This window comes from Coturnix japonica, chromosome 11, assembly GCF_054131305.1.
Source record: "Coturnix japonica strain WE chromosome 11, WE-NBRP24, whole genome shotgun sequence".
Classification (NCBI taxonomy): Eukaryota; Metazoa; Chordata; class Aves; order Galliformes; family Phasianidae; genus Coturnix; species Coturnix japonica.
The window spans coordinates 28,820,362-28,842,106 of NC_140673.1; the positions used below are offsets into that span (position 1 = coordinate 28,820,362).

General features: G+C 47.0%; 2 protein-coding genes across 4 annotated transcripts; one reads left to right on the forward strand and one right to left on the reverse strand.

Annotated features, from left to right (window-relative positions):
- Positions 1-98: 98 nt before the first annotated feature.
- On the reverse strand, positions 99-5,261 carry CRYZ (crystallin zeta). Its single transcript, XM_015870896.3, has 9 exons — positions 4,911-5,261; positions 4,649-4,772; positions 4,195-4,347; positions 3,449-3,612; positions 2,740-2,791; positions 1,833-1,982; positions 1,420-1,521; positions 1,230-1,325; positions 99-992 (listed from the first exon to the last, which is right to left on the reverse strand). Exons 2-9 carry the CDS (start codon positions 4,763-4,765, stop codon positions 831-833), a joined length of 996 nt encoding a protein of 331 aa, XP_015726382.1. The 5' UTR covers positions 4,766-4,772; positions 4,911-5,261; the 3' UTR covers positions 99-830.
- Positions 5,106-9,046, forward strand: TYW3 (tRNA-yW synthesizing protein 3 homolog). Of its 3 annotated transcripts, none has more exons than XM_085512472.1 (5): positions 5,106-5,235; positions 6,332-6,430; positions 7,236-7,307; positions 7,630-7,763; positions 8,520-9,046. In XM_085512472.1, the coding sequence occupies exons 2-5, from the start codon at positions 6,332-6,334 to the stop codon at positions 8,740-8,742; spliced, it is 528 nt and encodes a 175-aa protein (XP_085368598.1). In that variant the 5' UTR covers positions 5,106-5,235; the 3' UTR covers positions 8,743-9,046. The 3 variants fall into 3 exon arrangements, 2 of the variants coding, with proteins under 2 accessions (XP_085368598.1, XP_015726384.2); XR_014933094.1 differs by lacking the exon at positions 5,106-5,235 and adding an exon at positions 5,301-5,666 and having other exon boundaries at positions 6,332-6,663; positions 8,520-8,952; XM_015870898.3 differs by lacking the exon at positions 5,106-5,235 and adding an exon at positions 5,301-5,666.
- Positions 9,047-21,745: the final 12,699 nt, after the last annotated feature.

Here is a 21,745-nt window from a genome sequence, read left to right on the forward strand (position 1 = left end):
CACAACGCCGGCAAGGAGCAATGCCGGCACAACGCTGACCGCACCCGTTTATCGCAGCGGGCTCAGATGACAAATGTAGAGGAGAAATCCAGACACTCTTAAAGATTTTGCCAACTATTGCCTCAGTTTAAAAAAACGTCATTAAAAATGAGCTCCTTCTCAGAGAAACCACAGCTCAGAAGATGGTGGGGACTGAAGCCGCCACCCTGCACAGAACTGCACTGCTGGGTGACACCAAACGAGACCAAACCAAAGGGCACAAAGCAGGAAACCGCCATGGGCAAACAAGGCTCCATTGCCACCTTCTGAGCTAGAAAGTGAATTATTCTGATTCCAAGAAAATTCTGATTCCTGATTCCAAGAAAATTCTGTGACAAAAGATGAATGAAACAAGTTTAGCAGCTAATGAATGTACAGCTCTGGTTATGTGTGTATCACTGGCTTTATACCTTTGTCCATCTGCTCACAAAGGCTTCACTCTGCACTGCTTACAGCTCCCCAGTGCCCTCACTATAACTTCATGTAGTGCTTTATATCAGGTTCCAGCTGAGATGCCATATTCCCCAGCACCAGTTTTCCATCACAGTGTCAAGCCAGTGAAGTTGTTATTTCCACATCAGCCAAAAAAAGTTATAAAAATTACCATAAATTTGGCCCAACGTTGCTTGTACAAAAAGAAAACATTGCTAATGAATCAATGTAATTAATTAATGTCAGCTAGCACTTGCTGTTCTGAAACCTGATTAAAATGCATTTTACAAAAATATATTCAGTGAATCATGTAAGCAAAGGTGCAGTTAGAACAGCTATAAAGTAAAAGGAGAAATACTTCATGGCAGGAGCACCATCTTTCCTCGAGCACCACTGCTGTGAATTATGTCTTCATGAGCCCTCGCTACTTCCTGCAGTGGGTACTCGGGGCCCACGACTGGTTTCAGCCATCCAGCCTCGATGCCTTCAAGGACCACCTGCGCACATTGACGCCTCTCCTCCTACAGAAAACAAGAGACAGCATTTACCACCACAAAGCCTTCACATTTTAGAAAAGTATCAATTATTTCTGCCAGTGTTAAATCGATGTTTGCAACCCAAAAACATTTTATGGTGTTCTTAAATCAAAGTGTAAAGGAACTCATATACAAAGTATCAGTAGTCAAATTATGCTTTCACTCCTGTTTTTAGCATAGACAAACAAGGAAATCTTCAAAAGAAAAATGTTATTTTCATACCTCAGTTTCAAGAAACCGACCAACTCCTATTATGCTGGACTCTTTGTTCATGGTTTCTCTGGGATTTATCTCAATGGAACCTCTGCAGCCCACAACCTGTTGGAGACACGTTAAAAAGAGAGTTTAAGCTCTCACAATCAAATTGCACAGCTAAACATGCAAACCCACAACACAGACAGAAAATACGTACCATCACCCTTCCTGCATGGGACAGCAGATGTAAGTCAGCAGCCAGATTAACGTTGGAGAGCATTTCTATTATTATATTAACTCCTTGCATCTTGGTGTATTCCTATGCAGAATATAATACATTATAAAGTCATTTCGCTTTGTGCTTTGATGTTGCTGTACATTTCATATACTACTGAAAGCACAGCATTGGCAGTTGATTGCTTTTTATATACAGACTTTGTACTAAGGCTGATGGCCAATAGCAAATGCAGAGATGCTAAATTAGGAAAACCACCAGACTGGGATCTTCTGAAATGCCACTGCATCAATTTGTTTTAAAAAATGTCCACAAACAAGTTCTCACAACTTCATTATTATTATTATTAAGTGAATAGGGAGATGCTGCATGAGCTAGACCCAGTACATGCTTACCTTAATTTTGTCAAGATAATTAGCTTCTCTGTGATTAAAAGCTTGGTGAGCACCATTTCTCAGAACAATGTTCATACCCTCCTCAGTTCCTGCTGTGCCCAAAACCTTTAAGCCATAAGCTCTGGCAATCTGACACGCTGCTATTCCCACCTGAGGGGGAAAGAGGATGAAATCGAAACAACAAAAACAACTCTTTGCATTTTAAATTTGATACATTTACCAGTTGGAACTCAACTGTTTTAGAAGTTTGCCTGGTCATGTATTTCTTCAGCAATAGCAACTCATTCGTATCTTAAAGATCTCCCAGGAGAATTTTAAAAAAAAAGGAAAGGATGTTTCCACAGGCACAGTGAAGTTCTGTGTCTTGTTGTCTTGTTTGTCTGCTTGTTTAACAGCAACCAACATTTGCTATGAATCCACATATAAAGTTGCTCATCTGTTAAAACCAGTCCAAATAATACTTGATACACAGACAAGAAAACCCTTCACAGAATCACCTGCTACTAATACTAGCACTGTATGCTGCAAAGAAAACCTGCAGGCACAATCTTGGTAGCACTATTTCTACACTTCTCACAGGTCTAATGGTATCTTCAGACACTGCATTCTCAGGATCTGGCTGGAGATCTGGCTTTGGAGCCTTCGAGACACAACCAAAATATATCACAAGCAGACTGATTTTCAGATAAACATTCAAAAGAATATATGTTTTTAAGAATAGTTATGGAAAACAGCATGACTCAGAAGAAAAGATACAGCAAAGAACTCTCCACTACAGCAAGTGCTTCATCCCCATACATCTATCTCATTGCTTCTGTAAATATTCCCACAACAAAGTTACAGCTCCATAGAGAAACAGATTTGCACTACCTTCGTTTTTAATAAGTTGCCTTTTCAGAATACTCACACCTCCACTTGCACCATGGATTAGCACACTTTCCCCTGCTTTGGCACGGCCTCTGAACAAAAAAAGACATACAATATTGGCACAATGATCACCATACATAACCACTACATATCACTGTGTCAGATCATATCTTACACACAATATTATTCCCAATTCATGTTATGGCTAAAGAAATACAATCATTCTCTTTGGAAAAACAGGAAAATGAAATAAAACACATAATTTATGAATGTAAGTAACATGAGGCTACACCAACATGCAGCAAGCAGAAAGTCAACAACAATACCAACATCCTGGTATTCACCTCAATTCAAGATCCTCCCCTGTTACAGATCTTCAGGTAAACCACACTAGTTTTAATCATCTCCTCTACCAAGATGGACCAGACTTCCAGATCTAAGTTCTCCTGTAGCTGATGCACAACTCTGGCTCTTTTTCCTTGTACAGTGCTGCAGCATTTATTACATGTTGTGTACTAAAGAAGCCTTTTGAGGTCTGTTCTCTTAAGATTTACCTTCCCAGTTAAATGCTGTCAGCATCTTACAGGTAATCAACATTTTACTGTTCTAACAGCATAACACATGTAACTGAAGTCTTCCCACACACTGATGCCTCCACATCCCCTCATTTTACAGGACAATGAAAATACTGGGTTTAGTATTTTAAGAGTTCAATAGCAAAATGCACAGGCTTTAATTTGGCAGCTTACTTTAGGAAAAGAGCACGGTAAGCAGTGAAGTAGGGTATTGCAACCGCTGCTCCTTGACTGAAATTCAGCTTATCAGACAAAGGAAAGACTGTATCAGCTTCAGCAACTGCATAATCTGCGTATCCTCCAGAGAGCGTAGCAGAGGTAAAAACCCTGTCACCTTTCTAGAAAACAGGGAAACAAAACAGAGAAAATAATCATTTCCCTTCCTTCCTTCCTTAGTATACATTGAGAACAAGTTTGGTCTCTTTCTCAAAGCTTTCCTATTAAAAAAAAACAATTATCTTTGCCACAGAAAAGATTTTTGTAAATGCTCATGTGCACAATCAATGCAACAAACACAAACCATACAATTTCACATACTTAAGATTCAAGTTATATGAACATACATCCTCCACTCTACATTGTGACACACAAACCCACCATACCCACCTCAAAGAACCTGAACATCAGAGAATGCAACCCAGATTCCAAACACAACAACAAAGTCATTTTTGTTTAGCATGGAAAAAAGCCACACTCCTACTATACCCTGAGGTTACCAAGCACTGTATCTGTTCTTCAACAGAGACCACTCAGACAGCAGTCACAGGTTTGCAGGACACAGTCCTGTAATGGCAGTGCTGGGCAGGCCTGGGAGCACACAGCCAGCCCTGCATACACCTGCCCACAGAACAGCAGCACCTATTACAACACATGGTTACTCAGCTCTACAAACTATAACAAATCGAAGCCCTGTAAAGTACCTTGAATGCAGTCACACGTTCCCCAACGCTCTCAATCACACCGGCCACATCGGAGCCGGGGGTGTAAGGCAAAGCTGGTTTCCTAGCGTAATTCCCAGAACGGATGTAGGTCTCGACAGGGTTTACGCCACAGGCGTGGACCTTAATTAATACCTGAAAAGAACGACATTAGTTAAATAGCATTTTAGAAGGTTTAAAATTTAGAATTCACAGCATTTCGACCGAGCAACAAAGCAGCGCTGAGCTAAAGCGCTGAGGGGAACCAAGCGGCGCTCAGCTCCAGCCCTGCCGGGGAATTTACGTGCAACTGTAGCCAATGTAACAGCACAAACACCGACACATCAGTTAAACGTGACGTCCCGGGCGTTCAAATGGGCTGACAACAGCCACTGAGCCGGGAGGGGAAGGGCAGCTCCGCACGTGTCCGTGCTCGCAGGACTCAGCGCTCACCCACCTGCGTGTCCTTCGGGGCGGGGATGGGGACATCAGCCCGCAGCCGCAGCACCTCGGGGCCCCCGAACTCCGACACCCGCACCGCCCTCATCACAGCCCGTGCGGCTGCTGCGGCCATCGGACACCTGGACATAGACGAAAACATAAGAACAGCGCATTGACTTCATACTTTATTTTACACCTTCGAAAGAAAGAACCGGAACCGCCTCTTCCCAAGCAGCTGGTTGAGCCCGTATACAAATAATGATAATAATAAGACGCACCCAAACTGGCACAAAGTCCCGCTGACCTCGCGGTGGTCACACGGTGGTTACGCGGTGGTTGTTACACGGTGGTTACACGGCGCTGCAGCAGCGGACCCCGCGGACACGCTGCGGGGCAGCGATCGCTGCCAAGCGGGCTGTGAGCGCGGTCACGCCCCGCTGAGCGGCATCGCAGCCCCGTGACGCTCCGCTTCCGCTCGTTGTTAAAGCGACACTCCGACAAGCAGCAGAACTTTGTACCGGACACGCAGCCCCGCACCTCCCACACCCGCGGAGCTGAGCGGGACCGGAGCGGGATGCGGGGACTCGGAGCCCTTCGCTCGAGGTGAGTTTTGTCCCTCCCGGCCGCCCGTCGTGGCGGCGCTGCGGCCACCGTAGTGATGTAGCGCCGTAACGGGGCGGGACCCGATGGCGGCGTTCGGTCGCTACAAGGCGCAGCGCCTGGAGCGGGCGGACCGCAGCCGGAGCGGAGCGTTGGACGAGCGGGCGGCGGGAGTGGTGCGGCTGCTGAACCGGAACGAGCCGTTCTGCACCACCAGCTCCTGCGCCGGACGCATCGTGCTGGCACAGGGACGCGCAGTGCGCAGCCACGGGCTGCCGGGCGCCGTGCCGAGCGGTGGGGTGTCGTGCGATGGGATGCTGTATGATGGGATGGCGAGCGATGGGATGCTGTATGATGGGGTGCCGTGCGCCGTGCCGAAGCGGCAGTGCCGGTGGCTGCTGGTTTCGCACGAGCCGTGCGGACAACGCGACGTGGTGAGCGGGGGGCGCGGGGCAGCGCGGTCCGGTGTGGAGTTATGGGCATCTGTGGGCTGTTTGTGTGATGTGCTGTGAAACATTGGAAGCAGCTGCAAGAGCAGGTTCACTTAGATCGCATTTCTACATTCCTAATGTAGAAATTCCTAATTCCATGTCACAGAATCACAGAATTGTAGGGGTTGGAAGGGACCTCTAGAGATCATCGAGTCCAACCCCCTTGCCAAAGCAGGCCCCCTACACCATGTCACACAGGTAGGCGTCCAGGCGGGTCTTAAATATCTCCAGAGAAAGAGACTCCACCACCTCCCTGGGCAGCCTGTTCCAGTGCTCCGTCACCCTCACTGTAAAGAAGTTCTTCCGCACATTCGTGCGGAACTTCCTATGCTGATGTTTCATCCCATTACCCCTAGTCCTGTCCCCATGCACTACTGAAAAGAGACCAGCCTCACCGCTATGGCTCCCACACCTCAGGTATTTATAAACCTGGATCAAGTCCCCTCTCAGCCTTCTTTTCTCAAGGCTAAACAGACCCAGTTCCCTAAGTCTCCTCATAGGGGAGCTGCTCCAGGCCCACTGTCTTTTCACGTGGTGTGATCTCCATCACTCCGGTACTAACAGTGTGCATTTCCAGTATCATTCAGAACACTGTGTATGTTTTTCAGATGGCAGCGCTGGAAAAAGCCACCGGTGACGTCGTGTTCAAGTTTGAGCCGTTTGTGCTTCACGTGATGTGTCGGGAGCTGCAGGACGCGCAGCTGCTGGTAAAATCACTGCGAGCACAACCTGGTGCTGCTCTGGGACCTGCCGTGATGTGCCACTAAAAGATCTGCACCTGAAAGCAGCCCCAGATGTGTTATGTTACGTGTTTAATGGCTGGGGCAGTAAGAGCTGATGAAGAAAACACAGTGTTCAGTTTACTTAATGAACTTTTAAAATATACTTCTTAGAGAACAACCCCCAGTGTAGCCTTTTGTTGGAAGCAGGTTTGTAGCTGGTGAGTCTGGGTTTGCTCCCAGTGGCTCAGTGATGGGTTTTCAGACATTGCTGCTGCTCTGGTTCCAGCATTTCAACTCCTGGAGCAGTATCTCTGCTTTCTGCTGTTCCAGAATGACTCTGGAGAGCAGTGCACGATGCTTTGCTTCCTACATTCACAGAGAAAAGAGTTGGTTGGGTGTTTTTACAGCACTGAAGTTTTACCTATGAAAGTGTTGTGTGAGTGTCTATGTGACTACAAGCCCATCACAGTCAAACAGTGCAGTGCCAGGAGAGACAGGAGTGTCCTGTCTGCACTGATGGGTTGAGATCAGACAGGACATTGACTGCGGTTCTTTGAAAACCAACCAAAATCTGTGATACTATTTGGGTTTGTTATCAGAACCATTTAAATGGTTGAACTGTTACTGCCTTCATTAGGGGAAGTGGTTCTGAATGAGGGTTTGGGTTTTTTTCTTTTTGGTTGGTTGGTTTTTCAAAGCAGAGTTTGTGAACCGCACTGCAGTGCTTCCACAGTTACTTCTTGCTGTGAAAGTGTATGTAACTTGTTATAGACATTTATTTGTTCTGCAGCATTCGGTGGCTATGGAGTCTGGGTTCAAGAACTCTGGCATCACCATTGGCAAAGGAGGAAAAATTATGATGGTAAGTACTTGTCACTTACCTGTAAGGAATGTAAAACAATGCTTCATTCGCATTAGTCTCAGATATTTACAAGCACTGCTCTGAATTGTAACGTGAAACACAGCTGCCATGAGGAGTGCAGTGCAAAGGAGTAACATTCTGCTTCAGCTGTCAGCAAACCAAGCAATTGTGTGGGTGTCACTTTGATTATTTTGTTTATTTTCTCCCTGCAGTGAATTGCCCTTATTACCTAAATAGCCTTTATAAGATCAAAATAATAATAATTAAATACAAACAAACAAACGACCTTATTCTAGGGAAATCCTCACTTGTGTTATTTTAGGCTGTCCGGAGCGCTCATTGCTTGGAAGTTCCATTGAGCCACATGGGGAAACTGATGGTCTCTGAAGAATATATTGAATTTCTGGTGCATGTGGCTAATCAGAAAATGGAAGAAAATGCACGGAGGATTGACAGGTTTGTTAGCTGACACCAATCCTGTCCATGACATCTGAATGTGAAAGTGAAAAACACATAGGAGTTGTTAGGTGAAAAGAAAAATAAGTTAAAAGAACATACCCCAGAAGTCTACATTACAATTTCAGTTAATTTTTTTCAGTTCAGAAGACTATAAACTATTGAATTAAAAACCTGTAAAACCTAATGAGTTTCTAGGCTGTGTTTGCTGCTGAGTAGAATTTATCTGATGATAACAGCAGTTTTCTGATTTAATTCAGGAACTATTTCATTATTCAGATTACAGTGCATGCTTCGATCCATACATGTTTTGTGTAGTTTCCCATAGTGGAATATTAGTGTGGACAAGTACTGTAGTGTGGAAGGTTACACACTCCAGGAGTCTTTATGGTTCCTTTCAGCCAAGGAACAAAATAGGCAGAAAAGCCAAAGAGCGCAGAGGACACCAAGGCCAAATTGCATCTCATCTCCAGTGCCATTGTGCACCTGTGGGATTAACTGAGTCTTAATGGGACATGAGTGTGTTTATCCACTGATTGACTTCTAACCCAAAAGCATTACCAAGAGAAGTGGCATGCTGTACACAAGGACACATTTATACAGATTTCTAATTTTCTTCCAGAATTGACTACACTGTTGCAGTGTTAGTAATAGTTTTCTTAATATGTTTTGATTGCATCACAGAAGCATTCATTTCTCAAAGTAGTTTTTCAGATCCTGAGCAACAACAAAAATAACTGCACGGCTCTTCTCTAGGTTCTACAAGCACTTGGAGGCAGCCCTGGAAGCAGCAGGTGGTGCAAGCAGCTCGCCCTCCACAGACACAGGGCAGGCTCGTGCTGTCTATGTTCGCAGAAGGAAAAGGAGGACTGCCCGAGTGCAGGACGTGCTCCCTTCACCAGAGCGTCCTAACAAGGAGTTGGAGCCTGGGGATGACCCAGAGGGAAGCCTTGATATTTTTGCTGGCATCACGCTATAGACTCTGCCACTCAGAGGCAAATGGCAAACTGGACAATGCGTGTGGTGCTCTTTATAAGAGATACAAATATTGCTCTGTTCTGAGTAGTAAAACTGCTGGGCATAACCAGAAGAGAAAAAAAAACAAAAAACAACAAAACAACCCATGAGATCATTAAACTGAATTGTGAATAGATTTTATGCCGCAGAAGCACAGAGAACAAAACCTCAATGTTTTAGGCTGTTTTCTTTGTTTCTAACAGCACTGTTGCATTTACACTCTTACTGTGTAAGTCGGTTATCATAAAGCTCACTGTTTTGCTGCAGCCTTTGGCCACGTTTCCTTTGCAGCATTCCCCTTTTGTGTGCTGGGGTGAGACCTTCAGCTACAAAACTGTGGTTGTTATCCTCAAAGCTTTTCATCCCTGTAGGAGTGTTGTAGAACTACGTGCAGCAATGAGGAGGGTCTTTTCAGAACAACATGGAGCCGCTGTGTCAGCATGGAGCTGGGGATGAGAACAGGAAACCACAGAAGTACCACTGCAGCCTGCAGCCCAGCAGCTCTGGGCCCCTTCCTGACCCTGGCACTGGGCAGCAGGTTGTGCTGCTTTCTTGACCTTACTGCTCAGGCTACAGCCCCACTGTCGTGCATTTCCCACGGCAGCAGATGCTGAATGGTATTTTACTTTGCAATTTGCAGCCAGCCCCGTGCTGGTGGTTCATACCTCACGGGTGTGTTTCTGGGGGGCTGGGCACTTCTCCAGTCCCAGCTGCGGGCAGGAGGTCACCCAGATGACACTAGCAGGCTTCAGACAGTGCTATAGTTTGTCTATTGCTGTATTGTAGCACTGGAAAAGGGACTGCATACGGTAATATATTTTGCAGGGAAAAAAAAAAAAAAAAAAAAGAAAGAAAGAAAGAAGAAGAGGAATTGGCTTGTAGCACTGGGACAGGGGGAAGCAGCATGTTTGGTGCAGTGATTCCCAGCTTACAAAGTGGGTGAGGTACTTGTCGTTTCTATTACTTAAACCTACGAGTTGACGTTTTAATTCCACTGTAAAAATCTGGCAAAACATGTAGGAGACGAAGAGAAAAATAATTGAGGGCTTCAAACAGATTCTGAAAGCTCCGCGTCCGGCAGCAGATGCCAAAAGCGATGGACGTGTGCCGCGTGGTGCCGCTCCAGAGCAAATTCGATGGTGAGCGCTGGTTGACGACCGCGTGCTGCAGTGCCACCTTCTCGCAGCAGGCACTGAAAAAACCTGGGCAAGCCCTGAGCGCTCTGCGGGGCGACGAACTGCACGGATGGTGCACAGAGCTGTACGAATGGTGCACAGAACTGCACTGATGGAGCACAGAACTGCAATGATGGAGCTCTGCCACTGCTCATCGTGCGGCACCGCTGTGGGCGCACAGCCGGGGCTCCGAGGCGCGGTGCCGCCCGCATCCCCGCCCCGCGCAGCGCGATGTCCCCGTTTCCCGCAGTCCGCTCCGTTGCGGGTAACGCTCAGCGGCACCGCGCGGCCATCCCGGGACACGCGCCCAAAGGGCGGAACCGCCCACGCGTAGAGGGAAGGAATCGCCGATAAGCGAAGAGGTTCAAACCATCGGTAAATCCTTGCCTAAGTGCGAGGCCCCCCGTTAACGAAAGGGTGTCTTCAGCACAAGTTCCTCATTTACTTTTCTTTCTTAAAACACCAGAGCATTCCTAAGGCCGATGTCATTCGCTTCTCCTTACGGTTTCTGGGCAAGCAGACGCGTTCCTCCGCTCCATTCCTCCCGCTCAGCCCTGAGCCCCGCAGCGCAGCGCAGCCTCACGCGGTCCCCGCTTGGCCGCAGGGCCGCACACCCCGCGGGCGGCTCCCAGCACCGAGACGGCGGAACGGAACGTGTCGGGGCCACCTGCAGCCCCGCGGGGCGCGATGTGCGGTGTGACCCCGCGCTGCCGCCCCGCACCGCTCAGCTCTCAGCCGCCGTGAGCTCTGCTTGGAGCTGCCCCGTGTTTGTAACAGCGCGCAGCTACAAACACTGCAGAACCTTTACAAATGCTATAATGACTTGTTCTATTAAATATACCATGAGCTGGGACATAACAGAACCTCTGCACTTTCGTTTTCTGGAAATACACAACGGCTTTACAATATCCTACCAATTGGATTTGATGAAATGTGGTACTAAGGAGGAGGATTAACCCTGCTCGACCGACAGCTGAACGCAATGCACACAGCAGCGCTACAGGGCGCGCTGCGTTAACAACTACAACAAAAACCTTTGAAAGGGAATTTCTTTGTCTTCAGAAAGCAGATAATGATGCAATAATCACACGCACGATTCTTCTCAGCTGCCCGCTTAATTTGTTCTCACCAAACGCAAGCAAAGTCCTCCAGGAGCGCTGCCCCACTGCGGGTGGGCAGGGACAGCCCGGGGCCATCGAAACCGAATCGCCCTGGGCTCCGCTTTAAAACAGTCGTTCCCGAATTCCATATAAAAATTAGACATAAGCGTTTGTTCTGTCCTCTGGATGCAGTGTGTTTAGAGTAACCAAGTGCAGGACTTCATTCAATCTTATACTGGAAAAAATAATAATATTAATAAAAATCTAACTTTGTTTTCATTTTCTGCATGGCCCCATGACAAACAAAAGCACGTCTCTCTCAACTGCTGTGGAACTTTCATCAGACAGCGAAAGCTCATTTCAGCACAGTGTGAGCACACTCCGCAGTTACATAACGAGGCACTTCCGAGACGGGTCCCTAACCCTAACCCTAACCCTAACCCTAACACTAACCCTAACCCTAACCCTAACCCCAAACCCGCACCGCGACCGTTCCGTTGTGACCCCGCTGTGCCCCGCACGGAACCTCCCCAGCGCTCCCATTACGGACGGCGCCGCTCCCGGCTCGGGATGCTCCTCGTCACCCGAGAGGTGCCGGGCGGCCCCAATTCAGGGCTGCGCTCCATTCATGGACGGAGCCGTCTGCTCCATGTATGACAGGATGGGATTTTCCTGCTCTCTGTTTCGGCACCTTTCACGTGTAACTTCGCATCATTTTAACGCGGTGCCATACAGCAGAGCTGACAGGTGTCCGTTTTGCTGCTTTGTCCGGGAGCTTTTCCGAGCCCCGCCGGGCTGCGCTGGGCGCGGGGCTGCCCCGAGGGCTGCGGGTCCGAAACCGCACAGCGACCTGACGCTGCTCAGCGCACCGCAGCGGAGCGGCCGCGAGCGTCGGAGAAGGATAAACACGATCCCACGTGCCGACGTTCCTCGGCTGCCCAGCGGCGGATCGGGCTGCGGGCAGCGAGGAGCCGCACTCGGGAGCCGCCCGGCGGTTCCCGGCCCTGAGCAGCGGCCCCGCCCTGCGCCATCGGGCGCTTCGCTCTCGGAGGCCGAGCCCCCACCCCGGGATGCTCACAGTGAGTTCGGGGCTTCCGTTTGTTTTCGCAGTAAGGCTGAACACGCGTTTTTCCATCCTACGTTAAGGGCACAGACAGCTCCAGGACAGATAAACACATCGCGCTTATTGTGCTTGTAATTTTGATGCTAGAAATGTGTACGGTCTGATTCTCCATTAGTACCGTAAGTGATGCTGGAGCTTTAAGCTGAGGTTGTCCGCAGCTGTAGCTCGCTACCACCTCAATGAACAGACGGTGTTTCTACTCGGCGTGTTTCTCCATCGTCGCGTTATTCCCAGCGCTCTCTATGCCGGACGTGTCTGCACTCCGGCCGCATCCCGGACAGCCCCGACCGCAGCAACGCGCACGGCGCTATTGGCCGGGGGAAGCAGCGCCTTTCACAATACAGGGGCTGTAAAGTCTCAAAGCAAATAAATGTTACTACGTTTTCACGTAGGGTTTCCCATGAAAAACAAAGGTTGCGGTATTTCAATGTCGTTTCAGTCACGGGGCTGTTTTTTCTCCCCACACCGTATTTCGGAGTCCTTTTTACCCCACCCCTGGCTCAGAAAAGCCGTTTCCTGAGCTTTGTGCCGCTCATGCCGGCACTGCGAGTCCCTGCAACGCGCTGCTGCCACGCGGGGCTCAGCGGAGGGGCAAAAGGCGCAGCCCTGCGCCAACGTCTGCTGTCCCTGCTCAGTTCTGTATCGGTGTGCGCTGCCAGCAGCGCTTCTCCATCATCTGCATCATTTGCTGAGTTAAATACATTTGCATAACACTGCTGTCGAAAATCAAACAATATTTACAAGCGAAATGCTCGTAGAATTTATGTATATAACCCATAACCTATTTATTTTCCCCTCTTCTTTCAGACCTCAGTTCCACCAAGGCTGAGTGGGGCTGTGTTTTCTCGCTGCAGGTAAACTTGCTTCAAACACTGCAGACGTAGAGCAGTGAAGGGAAAACGGGGGCCGCAGAATGGGCAGAATGTTGTGTGGGATCTGTGGGTTCCCCCGCATCCTCCTCACCACAGGATGACAAAGGACCCGAGGACACACCACGCTGGGGAAACGGCTGTGGGAATGCGGTGGTTGGTTCCGCAGGGGATCAGAATGTGCTCCGGATGGCTCAATATCACAGATGGCTGTTTTCCTCTCATTCTTATTGCCTAAGATATGAATGTTCGAATTCAAGAATGCTCTTTCAAATCCACAGCACTCCAGGGTAATATTAAATGAACTCTGTTTAATAAAACACATTCCAAGTTGTTATTTTGATTGGAGCTGTGTATTTTTGTCCTGCAATAAGTAGCTCAGATTTCACCAGGTCATTGGAAATTTTAGAATCAGTTTCTCTTCCAATCATGTGAAATACAGACAGATAACAACGGCGTCAGATGCCTCCACTGCACAGCCAGGGACTGGAGGTACAGAGCCGCTGTCAGACCGTGGCTGTGTTTATCTCCTGAGTCAGTGAATGAAATTTTGCCATTCCCCAAGATACAGCAATTGTCCTAGTCACAAAACATCTCACATCAATTCACAGAGCTCGTTCATCCAGAGAGATGATGACATTCCATTTTGTCCTCAGTTCACTAAAATAAGAGGTGTTTTGTTCACAGATGCATGTTATTACCAAAACGCTACCATGATTTCGTTATCACAGACCGATGAAGGTGACACCACACACGAGTCCCCATCTTTCTGTTCTGTGACACAGTGCATCTGTTTTTCAGTGCTTTGACACAGAACAGAGGCATCGGGCGGGATCCCTTGCTCTGGCCTGGGGCAGTCAGGGCACTCCTCAGGTTCAGGGCTGGGAGATGCATGATCTCAACCATCCGACTCTGGATTTTTCCTAGAAAACACATATAAGAGCCCTGGCCCCATGCGGGGAAACGCTGTAGGACCACGGGAGGGAGCCTTCTCCTTCCCTTAGTGCGCCCCGCATGCCGCTCGCACATCGCAGCCCTGGGATCTGGCACTGCTCACAGCTTCTCTGTCTCTTATGTATTTCCACTGCAGATTACTCTCCTTCTGGTGTGACATCAGTGCGAATCGCTGTGGTGGAAATGGTAGAGCGGCAGTGGGGGAAAAAATCTGACAAAACAGCAACAGCCTCCGAACACCCCTTCAAAATAATAACGATTTACCAAATGGTTGGGAAGTTGTTATAATTCCTTTTCCAAATTATTGCTCACCCTTTAGATTAGAAATGAGGCCCGGGTTAGCAATCAGCCATAAATGGCAGGATTTCTGAAGTAGAAGCACTTCTCTGATTGTGAAGTGGAGGCCATTATTGCCTTGATTGGGGCTTTTTTTTTTTTTTTTTTTTTTTTTTTTTAAAGCTTCCTTGATTTGAGGCTGAGCGCACATTCACTACTGTACTCGCAGCAATCAGAGCTTTCCCTGCTCCTTTTTGCACAGCTATTTAGGGTCCACTACTTTGGCACAGCTGCCACCTTTTAGCCTCCATCAAGTAGTGATATTTTTAAGCAAGTAGCAGTTTATGTTTGCCTTTTCCCCTTCTATGTCTTTCCTTTCCCTTCCAACTCCCATATTCTTTCTTAAAGATATATATATCTTTAAGATATATATAAAGATATATATATAGTGTGTGTGAATTTTAATTCAGAGTATGAAGTTGAACAACGACAGCTGAAGCTAAATGGGGCATCAGCTGGACTCCATGGCACATAACAAAGCAGCAGTTACATGAAAAATGGAGACGTGACAGGTTCCTATGACAGATGTCAACTAAACGCATGGGTGGAACAGCTGTCCAGGTGCTGCCGTAGAGTTTTGTTCACTTGAAAACCACTGTCTGACCAAGAAGTGCATTTATACCTTCCTTCTTTTTCTGGAAGGCATCCTTTGAGTGGCTCATTGTGCTTCCTGACTGCTCTCAGCTTTGCTCCAGAAACGTACAGCTGAGGTGGGTGCTGGGAGGGGACAAGGGAAGCAGAGCATATTTTTTTGTCTTGCTTATAGAAGCAAGTGACACTGGCACTGGTTGGTTCTCTGGTTAAACTGAAGGGCTTGTTGTGGGGACTGAAGTGATCACAGGACTGTTTGAGAGGGTTGTGACACCTGCAGGGCTCAATGGAAGGGTTAGATTTAACCACATGGTCTGTCCAAGAGGAGAAGCTGGAAGCAACTGCAAGACCATCACAGGGCTTGGAGCAGCCACAGGGTTCATCATGAGGGCTGGAAAAACAAATACCGATGTGTTATCAACATCGCTTTTCTCCTAGAACCAAAAATGTAGCCTCATACCAGACGCTGTGAAGAAATCAAATCCATCCCAGCTAATGTTAAAACACCAGCTCTACTGCGTGCCTACATCTGAGGGCCCGTGCCCCAGGAGGCAGAGAGCTGAGCTGCATGCCAGCCCCAGGGGGGAGAACCACATCCCACACAGACAGTGGGGTGACAAGAGGCTGCAGGGCATCCAGGAAGGCTGGAGCCCATTCTTCACTATGGCAAAGGCTTGGGAAATTGACAGTGAGGTCTATCCATTATTAGCAGTCTTAGCTGTGCTAATGCATCCATCACAATCAGGGCCATAGAAATAGAGAAGAAAAAAATGATATAAAAGAAAGCAGAACACAACCAGAAAAACTGCCCTTTGTCCATCTCTACCGTCTAAGCTAACTAAAGATGCAAGTTTAGCATCACAAAAAGAAAGCAATTGTGATCCAGGAGCAGAGGCCTAGCAGGGAAGAAGCCCTCAGCTCACAGCACAAGTGGCTGTGGTGTGAGCACTGGGGGCCCTGGCTGCCCACTTACCTCCCAACTGGCTTGGCTTGCTGTTCCCTTTGGCTGCAGAGCAAATCTGTTTCATTTATTAACTCTTAAAGTCATTCATGAGTTATTTTGGCCATGCCAAGGAAGTACACTGACAAGTAACTGCACCCTGCCAAGGCCATGTGTTGCAGAAACCTTACTTCAGGTAACTTAGACCTTTGAAAGAAGTGCTGAAGTGAGGTTTCTCAAACTATTTCCAGAGGCAAGTTCAAGTCCAAAAAGCCAGATAGAAAAAGAAAACAAATAATAAAATTAGACACAATCATGTGTCTTAAGGGTTTTCCTCTTCCTCAAAACGTAACTTTCACTTACCTTCTTTTTTCCAGTGGTGAAAAGGCCACCGAGGGGGGATGAGATAATGGCTGGGACGAGGCACGTGTTCCACAGCATATACTGGGGATTGGCACAAGGCTGAGCTTCCCCCTCACGGACCTCATGTGAGTGCAGTTTGAGAGAGATGTGAGTTCTGGGTGGAAGGGAAAATCACCCTGACAGGTCTGTGCTGCTGTTCTAAAAAGTCAGGTTGGAGCAGCCCAGAGGACAGCAGTGCTGCAGCAAACTGTGCAGGGAAGGCAGAGGGCAGAGCGGGGCACAGTTACACTGCTCACTTAACATCAAGCTCCCAAAACATGGCACATTACATTGAAAAGTGGAGAAGAGGAAAATGTTAAATTTTTAACAATCATTTGGCTGACACGTCAGCTCAAGTGAGATGTTGGAAGAAGCTGCAGTTACTTATCTGGTACCATTACCCACAATTTTTCTAGATACTTTTAAAAGGAGGCGCATCATGGGAGAGCTTTAGCTAAAAGCAGCACTGAGTGTGGCAGCTCAGCTGCTCAGAATCCTGTCCAGGAGAGCTCAGAGAGCTCTGGGAGAAATCTGCCTGGCCAGCAACATCAGGATCCACACATTTCTCTTGTTGACAGACAGTCCTACCTACTGCGGGATGTTGCCATGCAGGGGTTGTAGAAGGGAAAAGAAACGATCCATTTCATACACCTGAGGCCATTTTCCATGAATAGAACCCCCCTGGCTTCCAGCAGGGCCCTTTGGCTCTGGTTACCACCATAGGCAGAGCCTGGGCAAGGCTCCCTCCCATCTGCACTGCACCCAAAGCCCGCAGCCAGCCCCAGCAGCAGGGCAGCGCTGCAGGGTGGCAGCGCATCACGGCCCCATGGCAGAGCGGATAACATCTCTGTGCAAACTGAGCTCCACACATCGATTACATCAGTGGGCAGGGGTGGTCCCTTCAAGTCTGCTCCTTTTGTTTCAGTTTTACAGTACAATTACCAGCAGCAGTTTACAATTAAGGGAAATAATAATAACTGCATATTCTTTCACCTGCACATTCGGTTCCAACAGACAGAACGCTTTAATGGGATTGTGAAAAATCTGCGTTTGACCCATGCAAAAAAGTAAACATTCTTGTTCTGGATACTATATCATTATCACAACAAAGGGAAACTCCTGAAATCTGATGATTTAAACATCTGGAGAATGTTAATCACTTCAAAATGACGGATGTTTTTTATTTTAGCTTTTGACAGACGCGCTCCTTTCATAGATAGATGATTATTTACATAAATTACATCATCAATGGAAAAAAAATCCAAAACAACTTCAAAGGGTAAAGAGCTTAATTAAAGGGAGACTTTTATTTTTCTTCTCCTGTGGAGCACAGAACAAACAGAAGAATTCGCAAAGGGAAAAGGTAATTCCAGCATCTCAAACATGGACTGGCTGAGCTTTGGAGGTGCGAGGTTAAAATAGAGCCACAGCTCCCTAACTAAGAAACAACACAGAGATAAACTGGTCCTGCCCCAGTGGGCACAGTGTGCTACGATAAAGACACAGAGCCAAGTTCCAGCTTAGTTTCTTTAAGCATGGCTCCAAAATGCACAGGTTTGGTGCCATTGCAGTCAGCGCCTGCAGATCTTCTGCTCTCTTACCATGAATTTCATACTAATAAAAGTCACCAGCTTCAGCAAATGTACTCTCAATCAATCATATTTACTTGTTATGTACCAGGCTTGCTCTGAAAGTAAGGCTTCCTATGTTATTACAGTGGCATGCAAGCTCTTGTTTGTCACTGGTGAAAATGCACATTTCATGGTGGAGACTGTGCTGAAAAGCAGAGTTTTGTAGCTGAGAATGTGCTCTATCCAGTAGTGTTATTGTGCATTTTGTATCTGCTGTGGCTTCTGTGGAAATAAATAGAAGGCATAACTCACAGTGCGAGAAACCTGTGTACACATTTGTGAAGCAGTATCAGGTTCACCAAAGGCAGAGTTGCAGGACAAGCAGCAGTCCTTGAATCTTCTCCCCCAGCCCTGGGTTTCAACACCCAGCACTTCGTATACACTTCCAAGAGGGCTGCAGGAGGCAAAGAGAGGGGAGATGCAGGGAAAATTTAACTGTGCAACGTCTGCAGAGGTATCTGACAGCTTTGGACGCAGCCAGGTGATTGCTGGGTTAATACAAGGAGACTGGGGAGCACTGAATGTTTCAGCATTGTGCAGGAAGGACAGCTCTGCTGATCTAATCTGCTGTCACCAAGCCAGTTAGATTTGTCAGACTTGAGAATGGCCTGAACTGGACAACGTATAGAGAGGGGGAAAAAAGGGCAAAAAGGGCAAAAAGGCAGCTGAGAGCAGTGCATGGCAGGGCAGGGTCAGCGCTCCCACGGTGCGTGCCGCAGAGCAGCGGCGTGCAGCCTGCACTGCCGGGCACAGCCCTGCACTTAGCTGATCAGCTGCAATTTCCTCCTACACACTGAGCTGATCCGCGGGCTGACCTCAGACAATTTGTCTTCTTTCTTGGAGAAATGTCAACCAAAAGGAAGCTATTAAGTCAAGAAGGTAATTCTGCAGGAACAACCCACTGCATAAACAGAACTTGACCTGCAGTAATTTATTTCTAGTTCTTCACAAAGGAACTTCAGAGAGATGATCGATACACTTCAAGACCTACATTTGTCCATAAAAATGTGAATGGAAGAATTTTAGACAGAATTTGTGAGAGGACGCCTTCAATAGTAGAAGCTGATAAACTGAAGAGAACCCTAAAACAAAGGGCTCAAAATCTGAGATTTTCTTTCTCTTTCGCAGGATAAACATCTGTGGAATAGCAGAGCTCAGCCTGGAGCTGTGCTGAACAATATCTGACGTCTAATTCCCCCCCATAAATACATCAAACTGCTCTAATGCCCCTGACATTTAACACTATGACAAAGGTTGCCTATTCACAGCCCCAACTCTTTACCAGCTTTTAAAGGCAATTAGAAGTTGGAAATAATTAAATTTAACGAAAAGAAAAAAGAAAAAAAAAAAAAGAAAGAAAAAAAGAAGGAAAAAAAAAGCTGAGAAATAAAATACTGTAAGAAATATGAATTTCTACTTCACATGTTGAAATCAATGAACCTGGACTGCAGGAGGAAGCCTGTCTGCCTGCCTTCATTATTATTGCTACACTGACATTTTGTTTAGCCCAAACCAAAGGCATTTCTTTATTCAAGACTGGTTCTCAACACTTAACAACTGGATGAAACTGTTCACTTCATTTATCACTGTATATGATTTCCCAGGCTACAAAGAGCAGCACTCTTTCTTGCCTGGTATTTACGCTTACATTAAATAGCATACTTGCTAGAAGCACCAGTATCTGTAGTTCAAGAAACATATTAATATTAAACATTCCCTTAATGGCTGTACATGGATATACAGGAGCTCCCAGTATCCACCCATAACTGAGTTCAAAAGAAGTGGCTGCTCTATTGCTTTTGACAACCACACACGAATGTGCATCTGACAAATTCAGAACCTGCTTTTTGTTCTTATCCTCCAGGAAGGATTTTACAACATACTGTGGGATCCTCAAAATCTACTTGAAAGCGACTGACCAGTGTAAAAAACAGCACATTTTCCAACTTGTGACCGCTCTGTTGCTTCTTGGTTCCCCGCCATCAACTAGAAAGGCTTCATTCTGTTTTATGCCAGAGGAGTGAGTTCGTTTCTTGGCTCTTTTTGTACATTCTTCCCTCATCCCACATTTTCCACTTGAAATTGCAATTTTTTTTTCTCCACAAGGGGTTCACTTTGCCTACCTGAAGCCAAAAAAACTCTGTTTTCTGTCCAAACTTTATTTCTGATGTAGATCCCAAACTACCAAAGGCTCATTGCACTATTTCTGGCAGAATGACTCACACATTCAATTCTGTCATTTGGAACAGAGTGCAAGCTTTCTTTAATAAACAATACATTGCTAATATGATTTCGTGGATCTAGCTGAAGATAACTTCAAGCAAGATACTGCAAGCTTTACATTCTGGGCACTGCCCCAAGGAAAACATAAACACATCTTTGCATCACAAGCTGGTCCATAAGGTAACTCTTACATGCTGTGCTGGACAGCTTACAGGAGCAGCATGGGGCATGGGGACAGACAAGAACGCTGCCCCTGCACTGCCAAATGTTCCCTCAATGGACTAAGAGCCAATTCTCTTTTCCCCCTGAAGTTCTTCCCAGTGCATAGCAACTCCAGTACCTCTTGCAGTACAACACACCCTCACAATAAAGAAGGCCAAAAGAACCCTTAGTGCTAACAGGAAGGACTTTGCCAACAGGAAATTATCCCTCTTCTCTGCTCAGCACTGGTGGCATATACCTGCAGAGCTATGTCCAGTTCTGGGCTCCCCATACAGGAAAGCTGTGAACATATCAGAGCAAGACTACGAGGTGAGCACCTTCCATTTGAGGAGTGGTCTAGTGAACCAGGGATGTTTAGTAGCAAAGAGGGAAGGCACCAAGGGGAACCTTATGCATGTGTTTGAATACCTGGTGGAGAAGTCAAAGAAAAGGAAGGCAGGCTATACTCAGTGCTGTCCAGGACAAGATACAATGGACAAAAACTAGTGCACTGAATATTCTCTTTAAACTAAATAATTAACTTTTTTTTTTTTTTCTTTCCCCAGTCTGAGTGTTATCAAGCACTGGCATAGATGCTGAAGAGCTTGTTGACCCCCATGCTCCAAGATACTCAAAAGCCAGCTCAGCAAGGCCCTGCACACTCTGCTGTAGGTGGCTCAGAGCAGGAGCGAAGCCAACAAGCTGCAGTTGCACTTTCCAATCTCACCATCTCCACAGTTCTGTGAGCACATCACATCTCCCTCACAGGAGCTCAGCTGACAAGGTCAGTCCTTGCTGGCTAAAGCTAAGGTCAGCAGCTTGCCACTGCTGGGAGACACTGTGCAGAGAGCCAGGTGCAAGGGCCAGACCTGTTCCTGGTGTGCAAAGCAAATCTGCATCAGCCAGTCCTCCCAGCAGGGTGCCAGGCTGCCCAACCTCTGCAGGTGTGCTGTGGACAGGGGGAAAAAGCCTGCACAGCTCTTCTCCAGCCCTGATCTCAACCCAGGCTTGAATCTTTGCTCCCCAGCTCCTGTTTGACAAGGGTATAGGCATCACTCTGTGCCACCTCACCACTGCCTGCTGCTCTGGCATCTCTATCCACAGACACTGCCCGTGGAGCAACATAGTGGTTTTAATTGCTGACTTCATGAGCTCTGTGCCATAGAAAGCCATGCAATTTGCTCGTTTTCTTTGAGCTGTTAACCTCTCATCACAAACATTTCTAGGATCACATTTTCCTTTGCACTAAATTGACATAGCTGTGATAAAATCACAGTGATTATACTAGCATACCACAGGAAATCTGGCCCAATTCTTTAATCCCACAGCACTCACAGCAGATAGTAATGAAATCTCATTCAATAATTTCAAATTTACTTTTCCAGCTCCTTCATCTTGAATGTGATTTACTGTTGCATTG